This window comes from Rhinichthys klamathensis, unplaced genomic scaffold (assembly GCF_029890125.1).
Source record: "Rhinichthys klamathensis goyatoka isolate OS25496 unplaced genomic scaffold, OSU_Roscu_1.1 h1tg000281l_1, whole genome shotgun sequence".
In the NCBI taxonomy this organism is placed as follows: domain Eukaryota; kingdom Metazoa; phylum Chordata; class Actinopteri; order Cypriniformes; family Leuciscidae; genus Rhinichthys; species Rhinichthys klamathensis.
In genome coordinates this window covers 422951-438707 of record NW_026606800.1, presented here as the reverse complement: position 1 = coordinate 438707, position 15757 = coordinate 422951, and the positions used below count along the sequence as shown (strand labels likewise).

Genomic DNA, 15757 nt, shown 5'->3' with positions numbered 1-15757 from the left:
ACGGCAAAAGTGCGGCGTATTTGAAAAAATGCCCCCGCATAAATATGCAGACTTTGGCTGATTATGCATTGAATCATGCGATCGCATAATCGCGTTTTTCTGGAGGGACTGAAAGGTGATGTTCATAATAATAAATTCTAGATGGAATAGCAATTGGCATTTTACAGCACCCTAGTGCCAATTTTGGGAACATGCCATGATAGTTTACAGCAACCTATTTTTGTGAAATCATACTCGAAATAAAAATATATTGCAGGACTTGGGACTTTCAGACAACTGTGGACATATATACTTTATTTTTATGAAATAAAGATATTTTATGATATTTACAATATTTCAGTTAAACTACACTTGAACAATAACTTTTATCTTACTTCTTAACAGTTGGACCAAAAAAAGTGTTCAATGAGTACAGAACAGATTACATCTAGCCTACAGTAATTTTATACAACAGACATTTTATAAAAAGATATCAATAAAACCTAAATCAATGTATTCGGTATTGGACATCAATTTAACATTGACATGTTGAATTTACATTGCATTTTGGTCACCCGACGTCGCAACCAAAATTTAACCAAATATCAACGTCTTATGACGTTGTGTGCCTGCTGGGAATAATCTATGTCTCATTTAACAGACGCTTTTATCCAAAGCAACAAGTAGGAGAGCATTTAACACACACTCGGCACAATCCGGCGCGACGTGAACCCATACGGGTTCTGTTGTCTTACACGTCTTACAGCGTTACAGTAGGTTAAATCATAACAAGGAAACTTTACGTGTGATTCATATCATCGCGACATACTGTAACAGTGTGTGTTTGAAAAAAATGATGTAGTCCTCTGCTTTTTTTCTGGGGTGCATTAGACGGCCAAACAGCAAAGCGACTAAACAAACACGAAAATTCGCAAGAGCAACAAAAGATTTGAAGCTCATGGCAGACGCGCCCAATAGATGCTTCGCGCTGTGATTGGCTGAATGCTCACTCAAGTCTAAGTAACAAATCAGAGAACACGGGCGGAAATATTGGCGCTGAGTAAAAAAAATGCGGGGGACAGAATCACCTGTTTCTAAAAGTGGGGGGGACGTGTCCCCCCCGTCCCCCCCGGTTGCTACGCCCCTGGGTGATGCGAACTTCCGGGTTGGCCTACAAAAATAAGTCATGACTGCACTCACTATACACTCACCTAAACGATTATTAGGAACACCTGTTCAATTTCTCATTAATGCAATTATCTAATCAACCAATCACATGGCAGTTGCTTCAATGCATTTATGGGTTTGGTCCTGGTCAAGACAATCTCCTGAACTCCAAACTGAATGTCAGAATGGGAAAGAAAGGTGATTTAAGCAATTTTGAGTGTGGCATGGTTGTTGGTGCCAGACGGGCCGGTCTGAGTATTTCACAATCTGCTCAGGTACTGGGATTTTCACGCACAACCATTTCTAGGGTTTACAAAGAATGGTGTGAAAAGGGAAAAACATCCAGTATGCGGCAGTCCTGTGGGCGAAAATGCCTTGTTGATGCTAGAGGTCAGAGGAGAATGGGCCGACTGATTCAAGCTGATAGAAGAGCAACTTTGACTGAAATAACCACTCGTTACAACCGAGGTATGCAGCAAAGCATTTGTGAAGCCACAACACACACAACCTTGAGGCGGATGGGCTACAACAGCAGAAGACCCCACCGGGTACCACTCATCTCCACTACAAATAGGAAAAAGAGGCTACAATTTGCAAGAGCTCCCCAAAATTGGACAGTTGAAGACTGGAAAAATGTTGCCTGGTCTGATGAGTCTCGATTTCTGTTGAGACATTCAGATGGTAGAGTCAGAATTTGGCGTAAACAGAATGAGAACATGGATCCATCATGCCTTGTTACCACTGTGCAGGCTGGTGGTGGTGGTGTAATAGTGTGGGGGATGTTTTCTTGGCACACTTTAGGCCCTTTAGTGCCAATTGGGCATCGTTTAAATGCCATGGCCTACCTGAGCATTGTTTCTGACCATGTCCATCCCTTTATGGCCACCATGTACCCATCCTCTGATGGCTACTTCCAGCAGGATAATGCACCATGTCACAAAGCTCGAATCATTTCAAATTGGTTTCTTGAACATGACAATGAGTTCACTGTACTAAAATGGCCCCCACAGTCACCAGATCTCAACCCAATAGAGCATCTTTGGGATGTGGTGGAACGGGAGCTTCGTGCCCTGGATGTGCATCCCACAAATCTCCATCAACTGCAAGATGCTATCCTATCAATATGTTTTCAGCACCTTGTTGAATCAATGCCACGTAGAATTAAAGCAGTTCTGAAGGTGAAAGGGGGTCAAAGACAGTATTAGTATGGTGTTCCTAATAATCCTTTAGGTGAGTGTACAGTAAGCTGTGAGTGAGTGATTCTGAACACAGTCCTGTTTGTCATCACACATGCAGTGATGTGCTTCCTGTGTTGCTGTTATTGTTTGAAATCGTGGAATGTGATTGGCTAACAGCCCAGAGAACAGGATGAGGTCGTGATGAGTCATCACCTGTTAGGAAATGACCCACCAATAATGATGGTTATTTATAAAACTGAACCTTTCAATTTTACACCTCATCCTGCATCTGGCCACGACTTCAGCAAACACCTCTGATATGAGAATAAAGAGTTGAACAATATAAGCCGCTTCTGGCACCTTGAGCTTTTAGACACACTCTCACAATAATGCACACGGCCATGTGAAGACGTGATGTCACGCATCACATGACTATTTCAGATAACACAGTGTTGTCTTCAGAAGCGCTGCTTTGGCTCAATTGACCCTTCGCTAAGCCACGCCCGAAAACCGCCACTGGCCAATCGTGGCTTAGCAACCGTAACTAGGCGCGGGAGGTCTGTCAAGCTTTCGAGCGAGGGAAACATGCCGACGCGTTGTGCGTATGGATTGTGCAAATCTGATACCCGGTATTCTAAAAGTTTGGACGGTGGGGTGGCATTTTTTCTCTTCCCGAAACCTAAAAGCCAAAGGGGAGAAATCCCGGGCGTGGATCAAGCAGTGTGGAGACCCATTCACAACTAAATGTCGACAGGATTAACAAAAAAAACCCGCCTATTGCTTGGAAATAATGGCGGTTCTTTGTTCATAATGCATATATTTGAACGTAAAATAAGACGATTAAAGGCAAGACGGAGGCTCACTGACATACTTTAAAATATATTTCAGCATTTTGTTAATCGACGGCCTGCTAACGTCACCCCTGTAACTTTACCCCAATCCGATCGCGGCTCTCCCGGTGTTAGATTGATGGATAAGCTGTTTGATTTGTAATTATTAGATTATTTTCACATTTCACTTACTCTGCTGTGCATGAACATAGCTGTTCAATTTGTGTGTTTCCCATTTGAATGGTCTGCTAAGGAGGCGGCTGCTGCTTGCGCTGGGACCTAACGTTATCCGGTTGTTAAGTCGTGACGTAACCACTCTCCGATAATACTGTTTCCGGGTCCAAAGGCCGGGTCCTCTCTACCTACCTACCGCTTTCGCCCGAGTTTTAACGTGTTCCCGTGTTGTTTAAATAGATCGGAGTTAAAAAACAAGTGACATTCAACTGTCATTCTACCGCTTTCCCTGTGACGAGAAAGATAAGAGAAAATGGCTGCAGTTGATAAGGTAAGTTACAAATCTTAAACGAATGAAGAAACTTTGGCGCCAGTGGGTGCTATCCCTTAATCCCTAGTAACACCCACTGGCACTGAAGCGAAAAAAGCCCTTAAGAAAAGGGTTTATTTAGTCTAGGATCTGGAGTGGACGAGCGGAGCGCTTGGGCCCGGAAGAGGCTAAACGTCACGCGTGACGTCAGACTTAACAACCGAATAGGCTTTAGCTTCAATTTTGATGAAATTATTCTCTAATCGGTTGCATATTATGTCGTGGATATATCCCTTGAATGCATACTGCTGTCCTTTTTGTCTTGCTCTCTCAGATATTTCACCTGTTCGCCAAAAATGACTAATTATCTCCTTGGGAATGTCTGACACCGGTGCATTCACACTGTAATAGACGTGGCAGCCGCGAAAGCTTGACAGGCGTAGCAACAGTAACTAAGGAGGGCGGGGCTAAGCGAAGAACTTGTTTCATAATGGATGAACTTTACACAGTTATCGAACTGAAAGTTGAATGTTGGATTTTTCCATAGACATAATGATTTTTATACTTTGCAAACTGTATATTCTATCCGGTAACCCTAAACACAGCCCTCACAGAAACCTTTCTGCATTTTTACATTATCAAAAAACATAATTTAATATGATTTATAAGCTGTTTTCCTCATGTGGACAAAAAATGTCATTTTGTCCCAGTAATGTTGGATTTACCAGGACCACACACACACAAATACACACACACGCACGCACACACACACACACACACACACACACACACACACTGTGGATGGGAATTAGACATCTACTAGTATGTCTGACTGTATTGACTGAAATCAATGATTTTACACCAATAATATAATAAATATTTTTGACAAAATGAAATTTAAATAAAAAGGAGCAGAACCCTTTACACATATTTAGACTGCTTGTACATGGTATATACTATTACAGTAGTGATGGAAAATAAAATACAGTATAGAGAAAGAGAGAAACAGAGAGATGCCTTTTTGTGCCAGTTTAAAATAGACATTGGCCTCAGGGGGACCGTCAGCATGACGCTCCGTCATCACACACACACACACACACACACACACTGTTGATGGGAATTAGACCTTTACTAGTATTAGTGACTGACTGTATTGACTGTAATCAATGATTTTACACCAAAGAGACTCTGCCTGGCTACTGTACTGTCGTTTGATTGGCTTAATGATGGCCGAGATAAACGAGCGCACGTGATTGGTTGACCGCAGCACAGGACATCGTCCACCATCATCTGTGAAGCCGATTGGCCGTCTGTGACCTCAGACACACACAGCCGAGGGCCTTTGACCGGTTATTAAATGCACTTTTCTTTAACTTGACAAGATCAATGGGGGAAAAATCTGAGCCAAGATATAAAATGATATGCATAGTCATCCTCAGAAGATCAACAAACGCTTGTGCTGAAGCGCATGAGAGTGGAGGAATCCTCTCTGTCGTCATGGTTACGCTCTGCTGTGATCAAAGCACATGGATTCTGTTCAGTGTTCGGTCTCTGACACACACAGTGTTTGCTGACCTCTCTTTGATTCAGGGCTGTGGTTTGATCGATAACCAGCACGACTGTGACAGGCACATCTGGTGCCCTGATTCTCACTTTTTGCAAAATAGTCAAAACACAATGGACAAAAATGTAGTTTTCAATGGCACACATTTGCAGTGCATAAATTGTTTGTCCCTTTCCATATTGCTCTTTTTGCATTATTTTTAATTTTGTATCTTTTCTATCTAACTATCTCACTCTAAAAAATGCAGGGTTATTTCAACCCAAATGTGGGTCAAATATTGACAAACCCAGTAATTGGGTTAACATTTTAAATTACATTTTTAACCCAACGTTTGGGTTTGTCCATATTTTAACCAAAATTTAGTTCAAACAACCCAGCAATTTTTAGAGTGATCTATCTATCCATCCATCCATCCATCCATCCATCCATCCATCCATCTATCTATCTATCTATCTTGTCTGTCATTATTACAGTTTTTCTTGATTACTAACAAACAATAACTGATTAATTTGGCCCAATTTCCCTGAATCATCAGTTCTCGAAACAAAGACACGTTTCTCAAAACGTTTGACACATTTCACCTGTTTTAAATTTTCTCAATATTTCCTGCAATACTCATTTTGCACACAAGTACACAATAGCACACATTTATCCATGTGTAAACGTAAAAACTGATGAGACATCAATCAGAATCTCAGGATAATATAATTAGAGCCACGGGTGATTGTGTGCTTTGGAAAAGTGGTGGGAGAGGAAGAGGAAGAGAAGGGGGAAAGAAAAAGGAAGGGGACAGGGTCAAAGGACATTTGTTCCTGATGAAATACAGTGCATTATAGTTGACCATGTTCTTGAGCATGGAATAACCATGAGAAAAGTTGGCCTACAGGGTTTCTATACGACTCATACATAATTACAGTACACAGTCGCATTACTTTAGATGAGTAAATACTGTAGCACAGCTTGTACGACCTTAAACTCGCAATTGTCAAATTGATTTTTTAGCCAAGTACTTCTTACATTTGTAAGTTTGGCAGAACTGAGAGACGGCCTAGAAGAGGTCGAGAAAGTGTCAGGAGACTTAAAAAACTGTTATACCGTAGTATGGCAAATATGGTCACCAATATTGTAATGCAATATGGTTGAGGATGCTGAATTACATTTTTTTTTTATGTACTGTAATTAACAGTATACTGTATTGCACAAGTTCATATTCAGTTCTTTGGTATTTGAACTTTCTTTTCATCTACTGCAATATCTCTTTACAGATGTGTATTGAAAATAAACCTTTCTTAAAGCTTATTGAAATTCTTAAAAATTGTTTCATGAGCTGTGTGTTTATTCATGCAGGGTTCTCAAGTCTCACGCATTGGCCGTGAGACACACGCAATTCAACCAGTTCACACGCTCACACGCCACACAGTGTATTTCTCACGCTGAAAAGGCAATGCCAACCAAGTTGTCCTGCAAGCTTTATATATAACGTTGTATACGAGGCGCAGGCACACAAAGTGAAGTTTCCTGCCGCCAGCGCGTCCGTATCTCGGCCAGATTGCGTTCGTTACTAGGCAACATAGATGCGTGAAGTCCGCGAACACACGGAAGTTGACGGACATATTCTCGGCCACCGCGACATCGCGCGAACACACGTCGTCATGGAGAATGTAAGTTGGAAGAAAGCTCGCCTAACATTTTTAGGCTAGAAGTAGAACATTTAATCGCCCCTCGTATACATTATTGATGCAGTCAAAAACTCTACAACTACTTTGCAACCAGGCAAAGTAATTTTATTTTAAATTATATATTACTGTATTAATAGTCTTTCTAGTTACATTAAGGCTACGTGTATTAAAGCAGAGTGCCCTGGGTAATATTTTATATCCTGTCAAAACATACTAATCATAGCCTAATCATTGCTATTGCATTTGTATTTTTCAAAGATGTCAGGGAAAAATGCAAAAAGATTTGTTTTTCCAAACTGTTTGAAACAATTTGTTATTTGTAATTTTGAAATATAACATTAAAGACTAGGCCTATATTTGATGTGATGAATTGCTCTGTCATTTATCAGATTTACCAACTGCTATAATTTCAATTTGTGCTGGTTATTATGAACAATGCACTCTAAACAATGCTGGGTTGTTTTAACCCAAATTTGGGTCAAATATGGACAAACCCAAATGTTGGGTTAAAAATGTAATTAAAAATGTTAACCCAACTTAAGCTTCCACTTTCAACTGTAAAAAAATTTTTTTTTAACCCAACATTTGGGTTTGTCCATATTTGACCCAAATTTGGGTTGAAACAACCCAGCATTTTTTAGAGTGTGGGTAAAATTGGGGGCGGGGATGGGAGGGGGCGGGGCTCCATTAAGGCTCCTCCCCTAACCGCATGTGATCTCACTCCAAGCTTTTGATCAAACTTGAGAACCCTGTTCATGCAATCATGTAATGATTAAAAACATTACTTAGTTTGAATGTTATATCTATTGCTTATATCATCTATCTATAAATTTTCTTGTAATAGGCAATTTAAACACATTCTACACACACATACAAAGACAACACATTTAGTGATCCCGAACACACACAATCTTCAAGCATACTGACCTTAAACTTGGCTGTGAGGAGTTCAGTGGCCTCCTGCTCCTTCTTCAGATGTTTCATCATCTTCTCCTTCTCCTCCAGGAGTCTCAGTTTGTCCTCCGCCACCAGTGTGTGATCATCTCTGATGGCCTCCTTCTCCCTCTCCAGCTTCTCCTGCTGCTCCTTCATGTAGTCCAGCGCCTCCTTATCCACACTTTCCTCATCATCATCATCATCTTCAACATCATCATCCTCTTCTACCTCTTCCTCTCCACCTTCTCCTATCTTCCTCAGCCTCCTGCTCCTCCTCTTCCTCTTGGTCAGCATACCGCGTTTATCCAGCTGTGCTTTCAGCCGGGCGATCTCCTCCTGGAACTCCCTCAGGAGCGCGTCTTTGGGGTCTTCGTTGACGCGAGGCTTGTTCTTGATGTTCTTGGCTCGGTTGGCGTAACGCAGGGTGGTCAGGGTCTCCTCGTAATTGTAGGAGGCCGGTCCCAGCGTGGCCACCATGATGGTCTTCGCGTTCCCCCCGAGTGAGTCCTGCAGCAACCGGGTGAGTTTGGAGTCGCGGTAGGGCACGTGAGAACTCCTCCCGTCCACCAGCGCAGAGATGACGTTCCCCAGGGCGGAGAGGGACAGGTTGATCTTGGTGGCCTCCTTCAGACGCTCGCCCTGGACGCCCGTCTTGGTCTGCCGCTCACTGCCCGCCAGGTCCACCAGGTTGAGTTTTCCCACACGGATGTGGTTCTGTCCATCAGGCCCGAGCTGGCTGCACTCCACCGTGATGATGAAGATGGCGTGTGACCTCGAGCTGTGCTCGTTCATGTTGGTGAAGCCCACCGATCTGGCCTGGTTCCCCACGTTCATCACGTGCTCGATCTCCTTCACGTTTTTGGTGACGAAGGAGGACAGATCTTTGATGTAGACCCCTGAGTCTGCGCTCTCCTTAAGCTCCAGCTTCTTGCTATGGTCTTTGGTGAGCAGGTCACGGATCTCCTCCTGGTAGATCTCCAAATACGAGGCCCGGACCAGGTACTGCTGGTTCTGAGAGCGCGAGATGTGCGTGAAGATGTGCTCGAACGAGTTCGGGATGATGCCGCGGCGCTCGGGGTCCAGCCACTGGCCTTGCATGGTGTACGTTTTCCCGGTTCCCGTCTGTCCGTACGCGAAGATGGTGCCGTTAAACCCGCGCAGAACCGAGTCGATGAGCGGCCGGACCGTCTCGTCGTACAGGTCGCTCTGTTTGGAGCACGCGTCGTAAACCGCATCAAACGTGAAGGTCTTGAGGAGCTCTCCCGGACCCGCCTTGTGGTTCCGCAGGGCCACCTGGCCCAGTTTCACATCCATCTGCACGATATTCTCATAACCCGTCGATTCTTCTTTACGGTTGATCGGGCGACACCGAACCACCACCTTCACCGCCTCGCCGGTCTTTGACTTCATGGACATATTGACTCCCGTCTGAGATGAGTGGATCACAAATGAATGAGCGCAGTAATGCCCGTTAAACCAGAAGGACGGTGGAAGATGGGAATGTCAGCATCAGCATCCCCCGGTTTCCGAGCGCATAATGTCAGTCACGGCGCAAATCTCTGCGGTCTCCACAAATGAATAAAAGATAAACGCGCTTCCGTCATGAACACGTATGGATGAAATCATAAGCTCGAAATATCTCACCGATTTTCACTGAAAACACAAGATCCAAAATACAAGCGCGCGTCTGGCAGAGAATCACACACATCAGCTGCGCTTCACTGCAGCCCTGCCCAAACACACACACACATAAGGGTTGCCAGATCTCGCATGAGAACCAAGCAATCTGAATAGAGGGGATGGGGATGTTCAGGAATTGGCTCTGCATTATTACAGAAACTTCATATCTTAATTCTTGAGATTCGAAAAGGTCTATTTCCTAAGTGAAAATTGTTACTAACCAGATAGGATTCTCAATGAGATTTTAATAAATGCAGTTATTTTAGAAATTACTTCCCTCAGCATTCTGTTAACAAATAATAAGAAAATTTTAGATTTCAACAGAAATAAATTCAGTACAATTCTTGTGTGTTTACACTCATTTTAATTACTTAAATGCATAAATTCGAATCAGTCCAGCAATTGGCTCTAACCACTAAACACCCAGGCTATACATATTTAAAACATAATGAACAAAAAACAAAAACATTTAACTTAACTAGCTATTCCATTTATTCATTCATTCATTCATTCATTCCTTTAAAAAAAAAATTATGCCACTGATTACAACAAACCACATAGGCTGAATTCAGTTTGATTCACTAAAAAGAACTAAAGCACTGGAGACCAGTTTTATTAGCACCTAGTAGATTAATAAACAAAGAATATAAAATAAATAATAATAATAATAATAAATTAAAACAATATTATATACCCCAAATGGAATATAAACTGAAAACCTCCTCATGAAAAACATGGGCAAAAACATTTATAAAGGGTGAACATGGCAACACACACACACACACACACACACACACACACAATTTTCATGTTTTATTTGGACTTTCCATAAACCATCATTGAAAACTTGATGATTTATATATATTTCAGAACTCTTCACACAGTAATCACAGTATCAGTCAATGAGCTAAACTGTGGATCATTTATCATTGCTTTGGCACAAAATGTTCAAAAAATATTTTCTCACTCCGACAAACACCAGCAAAACTCTATACAGAACAATTTGCACAGGCGTAAACTCTTTTCAAAACTGTTCGACTTAAGTTCAAAACCTAACATAATACAAAATTAAATAAGACAGCAATTTGCTTCTAATGCAACATTGAAAAATATTCTGAATATCAAAAATGAAATACTATCAAAACTATTAGATGCAGCTTTGCCATCTAGCAGATTGCTCATTCTTGTTTTGTAAAGAAACGTTACAAAAGAAAACAAATATAATGCGTATAAACAGTTGTTTTTATGAGTGGCAAGTGTGTTTGTTGGGTGAAAACCTTTGCGTTGGAAGAATGACTTGATTTGAGGCATGAATAAAGGGTTTTGGTAGTTTAAGAGCATTTTGAATGTGAAATTAACTGCTGTGCCAAGCTTGAAGTTTGTTAGAAGAAGTGTGAGTTTTGAAAAAGTGACCTATTGAGAAAAATGTCCTTAAAAACTGTATAAAATCAGATTCCTTCTATTGTGGTCTTGTTTGTGCATCAATGGCGCCATCTAGTGAATTTATAATATATATAGGGTTTTTTTTTCAACCACAAGAGGCTCCAAAAATGTTCTTATCTTTTTAAAATTCATTAGTACTGTGTCTGTGATAAATGATTTTATGCTTATCAAGAGTCAAGAGACCCATGCAGAGGATGCTTCGAGGAGCACTAATATAGCCTGAGTGTCTGACACTAGAATATGATCAGACCAGCTCGAGGGAAGAAGGTTTTAAGCGTGTAATCTGTCAGAGGGAAGCCAAAGCACTTAGTGAAACATCTTGGATGAAATCAATCCACCCTGAATTGAAGAAATAGCTGATAGCGGGGCCTGTGATGATGCTTCCTCTCAAGATGATGCTTTTAGCTGTATAAGAGGCCAACATTCATGATGATTCGACGTATTTACTTTACCTTAAAACTTTTAGACAATAACATGTATTCAAGCTGAAAGGAAAGAATTCTAGTATAACATATTCTGTAACTTCCACATTTGTAAGGCACTACAATTTTCTGTGTATATATATATATATGCCTACACTAAAAAATGCAGGGTTGTTTCAACCCAAATTTGCGTCAAATATGGACAAACCCAAATGTTGGGTTAAAAATGTAATAACATTTTTTACAGTTGAAAGTGAAAGTTGAAGTTGGGTTAAAATTTCAAATTACATTTTTAACCCAACATTTGGGTTGGTCCATATTTGACCCAAATTTGGGTTAAAACAACCCAGCATTGTCTAGAGTGTATATGTAAATTATATTTAAAAAAAATTACAAAATGTATCTGCATGATTAAATGTTATGTGAATGGAAGTTTGAATTATAATAATTAACATGTTAAAGAGATGTTAAATTCTGTTCAGTTTTAAACTATCAGATGACACAACGTGACTCAAACTTTGAATGACATCTGGTGTATTTAACAGAACCAGATGTTTAACTCCACTGTGTCACAGTGTCTGGTTATGTTTCCTGGTTTCCACTAGAGGTCCTCTTATCACGGTGTCATTCACATTAGACTACATTTCCCAACATTCTGTTCTGCCACTCATCTGATCATTGCACACAGCTGTTTCCCGTCACCTTGTTAGTTCTGTGTGTATATATACCCTGTCTGTTCATTGTTTGTCACGGAGTCCTTGTTATTTGTCACACCACTTCTGAGTTCTGTGTTCTTGTCCTGTTTCTCGTGTATGGATTGCTTATATGGATTTTGACCCTTGCCTGGACTGTTGTGAGTACGCATTACCCTTTATTAAATACTGCTCTTGGATCTCACGTCTCTTGTGTGTGTGTGTCGTGACAGAAGGACTCCGTCACAACAAGATCCAGCGGTATGTTTTGCAACATCTCTTCCCCAGCCACTGAGCGGGAGAGAAGGGAATTGTTTAAGGGGACCCGGTTGGTAAAGTTCCGCGGGACCCGTGGAGGTCGTCGTAGAGGTGATAGAGACATGTTTCACGTCCCGTCTGCCCAGCCAGAGACTGTTCACGTCCCGTCTGTCCAGCCAGAGACTGTTCACGTCCCGTCTGCCCAGCCAGAGACTGTTCACGTCCCGTCTACCCAGCCAGAGACTGTTCACGTCCCGTCTGCCCAGCCAGAGACTGTTCACGTCCCGTCTGCCCAGCCAGAGACTGTTCACGTCCCGTCTGCCCAGCCAGAGACTGTTCACTTCCCGTCTGCCCAGCGAGAGACTGTTCACGTCCCGTCTGCCCAGCCAGAGACTGTTCACGTCCCGTCTGCCCAGCCAGAGACTGTTCACTTCCCGTCTGCCCAGCGAGAGACTGTTCACGTCCCGTCTGCCCAGCGAGAGACGGTTCACGTCGCGTCTGCCCAGCGAGAGATAGGACACGCTCTGTCTGCCCAGTCAGAGACTGAGCACGTCCAGTCTGCCCAGTCTGAGACAGATCCGGAAATGTCCATTTGTGTGGCCGCCAAGGCACTTACGGACTATTTGGAACGTTTGGCGCGGATCCTGGATATGTCAGTGTCTGCTGTTCCTGAGCCGGAGCCAGTGTCTGCTGTTCCTGAGCCGGAGCCAGTGTCTGCTGTTCCTGAGCCGGAGCCAGTGTCTGCTGTTCCTGAGCCGGAGCCAGTGTCTGCTGTTCCTGAGCCGGAGCCAGTGTCTGCTGTTCCTGAGCCGGAGCCAGTGTCTGCTGTTCCTGAGCCGGAGCCAGTGTCTGCTGTTCCTGAGCCGGAGCCAGTGTCTGCTGTTCCTGAGCCGGAGCCAGTGTCTGCTGTTCCTGAGCCGGAGCCAGTGTCTGCTGTTCCTGAGCCGGAGCCAGTGTCTGCTGTTCCTGAGCCGGAGCCAGTGTCTGCTGTTCCTGAGCCAGTGCCAGTGTCTGCTGTTCCAGAGCCTGAGCCAGTGTCAGTGTCTGCTCCAGAGCCTGAGCCAGTGCCAGTTTCTGCTCCAGAGCCGGAGCCAGTGCCAGTGTCTGCTCCTGAGCCGGTGTCTGCTCCTGTGCCGTGGCCGCCCGAGGGGTCGTCTCCGCCCTGGCCGCCCGAGGGGTCTTCACCGCCCTGGCCGCCCGAGGGGTCTTCACCGCCCTGGCCGCCCGCACAGCCTGCTCCGCCCTGGCCGCCCGAGGGATCGTCTCCGCCATGGCCGCCCGAGGGGTCGTCTCCGCCCTGGCCGCCCGAGGGGTCTTCACCGCCCTGGCCGCCCGCACAGCCTGCTCCGCCCTGGCCGCCCGAGGGGTCGTCTCCGCCCTGGCCGCCCGAGGGGTCTTCACCGCCCTGGCCGCCCGCACAGCCTGCTCCGCCCTGGCCGCCCGAGGGATCGTCTCCGCCATGGCCGCCCGAGGGGTCGTCTCCGCCCTGGCCGCCCGAGGGATCGTCTCCGCCATGGCCGCCCGAGGGATCGTCTCCGCCCTGGCCGCCTGATAAACTGTCTGTCTCGCCTTGGCCGCCGGCTGAGCCATCACCCCCTGTTCTTGTTCCCCTTCATGGACCTGGCCCCCCATCCCTCCCCCTGATCCTCCACCGCTCCACCTCCTGCCTAGACTCTTGTTTGTTTGTATGGTCTTGGAGCGTCTGGTAGCCGCTCCGTAGAGGGGAGGTTATGTCACAGTGTCTGGTTATGTTTCCTGGTTTCCACTAGAGGTCCTCTTTATCACGGTGTCATTCACATTAGACTACATTTCCCAACATTCTGTTCTGCCACTCATCTGATCATTGCACACAGCTGTTTCCCGTCACCTTGTTAGTTCTGTGTGTATATATACCCTGTCTGTTCATTGTTTGTCACGGAGTCCTTGTTATTTGTCACACCACTTCTGAGTTCTGTGTTCTTGTCCTGTTTCTCGTGTATGGATTGCTTATATGGATTTTGACCCTTGCCTGGACTGTTGTGAGTACGCATTACCCTTTATTAAATACTGCTCTTGGATCTCACGTCTCTTGTGTGTGTGTGTCGTGACACACTGTGACTCACATCAGCAGATTGACTTACAGCCCTCAACTACGCCTCTGCTGACTGTCAGTGTGTGTTCAAGACTGTCAGACTTAAAACCCAGTCGAATGAGGTGAAGAAGCCTGAGAGCGAGAACTAGGCTAAAAGCTCACACGTGGCAAATAAAATCAAATAAAAACTGAAACATCTGAGCAAAACGAAATTCCTGTAATATTCCAGATTCATGCGGTGTGGAGCGGGACAGTTTGGAAACAGGAAAGGGAGAGTGACTCACTGACAGATATGAAGGAATATTAAACCTCTAGCAGTTCGGAGTCCCAGCAGGTTTCTTCATGTTTATGGGGAAATGTTGCCCAATGACTCACAAACAATAGCCAGACTCTCCGAATCTCACAAGACGAGAGCAGGACTCGTTCCAACTTACAGTTTGTGCTCTCTTTCCCCCCATTAAAACCCCCCGTCTAAATGGGGCATTTTGATTTATTCTCCTCAAGGATACAGTTGGCATCATGGTACTTTACACTCTTAAAAATAAAAGTTCTTTATGGTTCCATGAAGAACCTTCAACTTTGAATCTTAATATTCCACTACAGAGAAAAAAAGGTTCTCAGATGTTCTTCACACAAACAAATGGTTCTTTTGCAGTTGTTCAAGTTTTACAGTTTTTTTTTATTCGCTTTGGTACTATTTTCACAAGTAAGGTGTACATTTTCAAAACTCTTACAAAAATCCAAACTGATCACACTTTTAACACAGAGTCCTTCTTTCAAAACCTGATGCCATGCTTTCATTACAGTTATACACTTTCAATTTAGCACTTTTAACAATCAGTTCATTCAACAGCAAACAATGCAAGATGTTTCAAATCACCCATGTTGCTGAATTAATTACAGTAATACAGGATACAGTTGCCACATTAGAAAATACACGTATATTACCATGTAATTGAATCCATAATGTCTGTAATATCTATCCAGTGTGCTATCAAAAGGTGTGATGAAGTATGACACAGCATGTGTTTCTGTGCTAGAACGGGCAATACAGTAAATGATTTCACTTTATACCATATGACTGAATCTATACTGTAGTGGACCATTACAGATGAAGGGTGAGTTACAGTAATGTGGCCGTCTCTGGTAATCTGTTTACAGTATCACATGGCATACACACTGTATTCAATGCCATCTGTCTCCCTTCTACTGATGCATCTCTGATCAATCTGATGATCAGAGGCAGTTACTGTGAATGAAACATTTATGTATAGATGAAACACTTATTGTGTGCAGTGAAAAGGATTTTGTGAATTGTACTAACACAATTGAAAACATAATGAAATGTTTGAAAAAAGTGCACTTTTGATGATC

At 43.6% G+C, this 15757-nt stretch overlaps 1 protein-coding gene across 1 annotated transcript in view; it reads right to left on the bottom strand.

The window, feature by feature from the left end:
* LOC130103159 (kinesin-like protein KIF3C) overlaps positions 1 to 9552 on the bottom strand; it is a 28764-nt gene extending 19212 nt beyond the window's left edge. The window contains exon 1 of the mRNA XM_056269358.1: positions 7809 to 9552. Within this exon, the coding sequence (XP_056125333.1) occupies positions 7809 to 9233 (1425 nt within the window). The 5' untranslated portion in view covers positions 9234 to 9552. The remainder of the gene's footprint in view (positions 1 to 7808) is intronic.
* Between the last annotated feature and the right edge of the window lie 6205 nt (positions 9553 to 15757).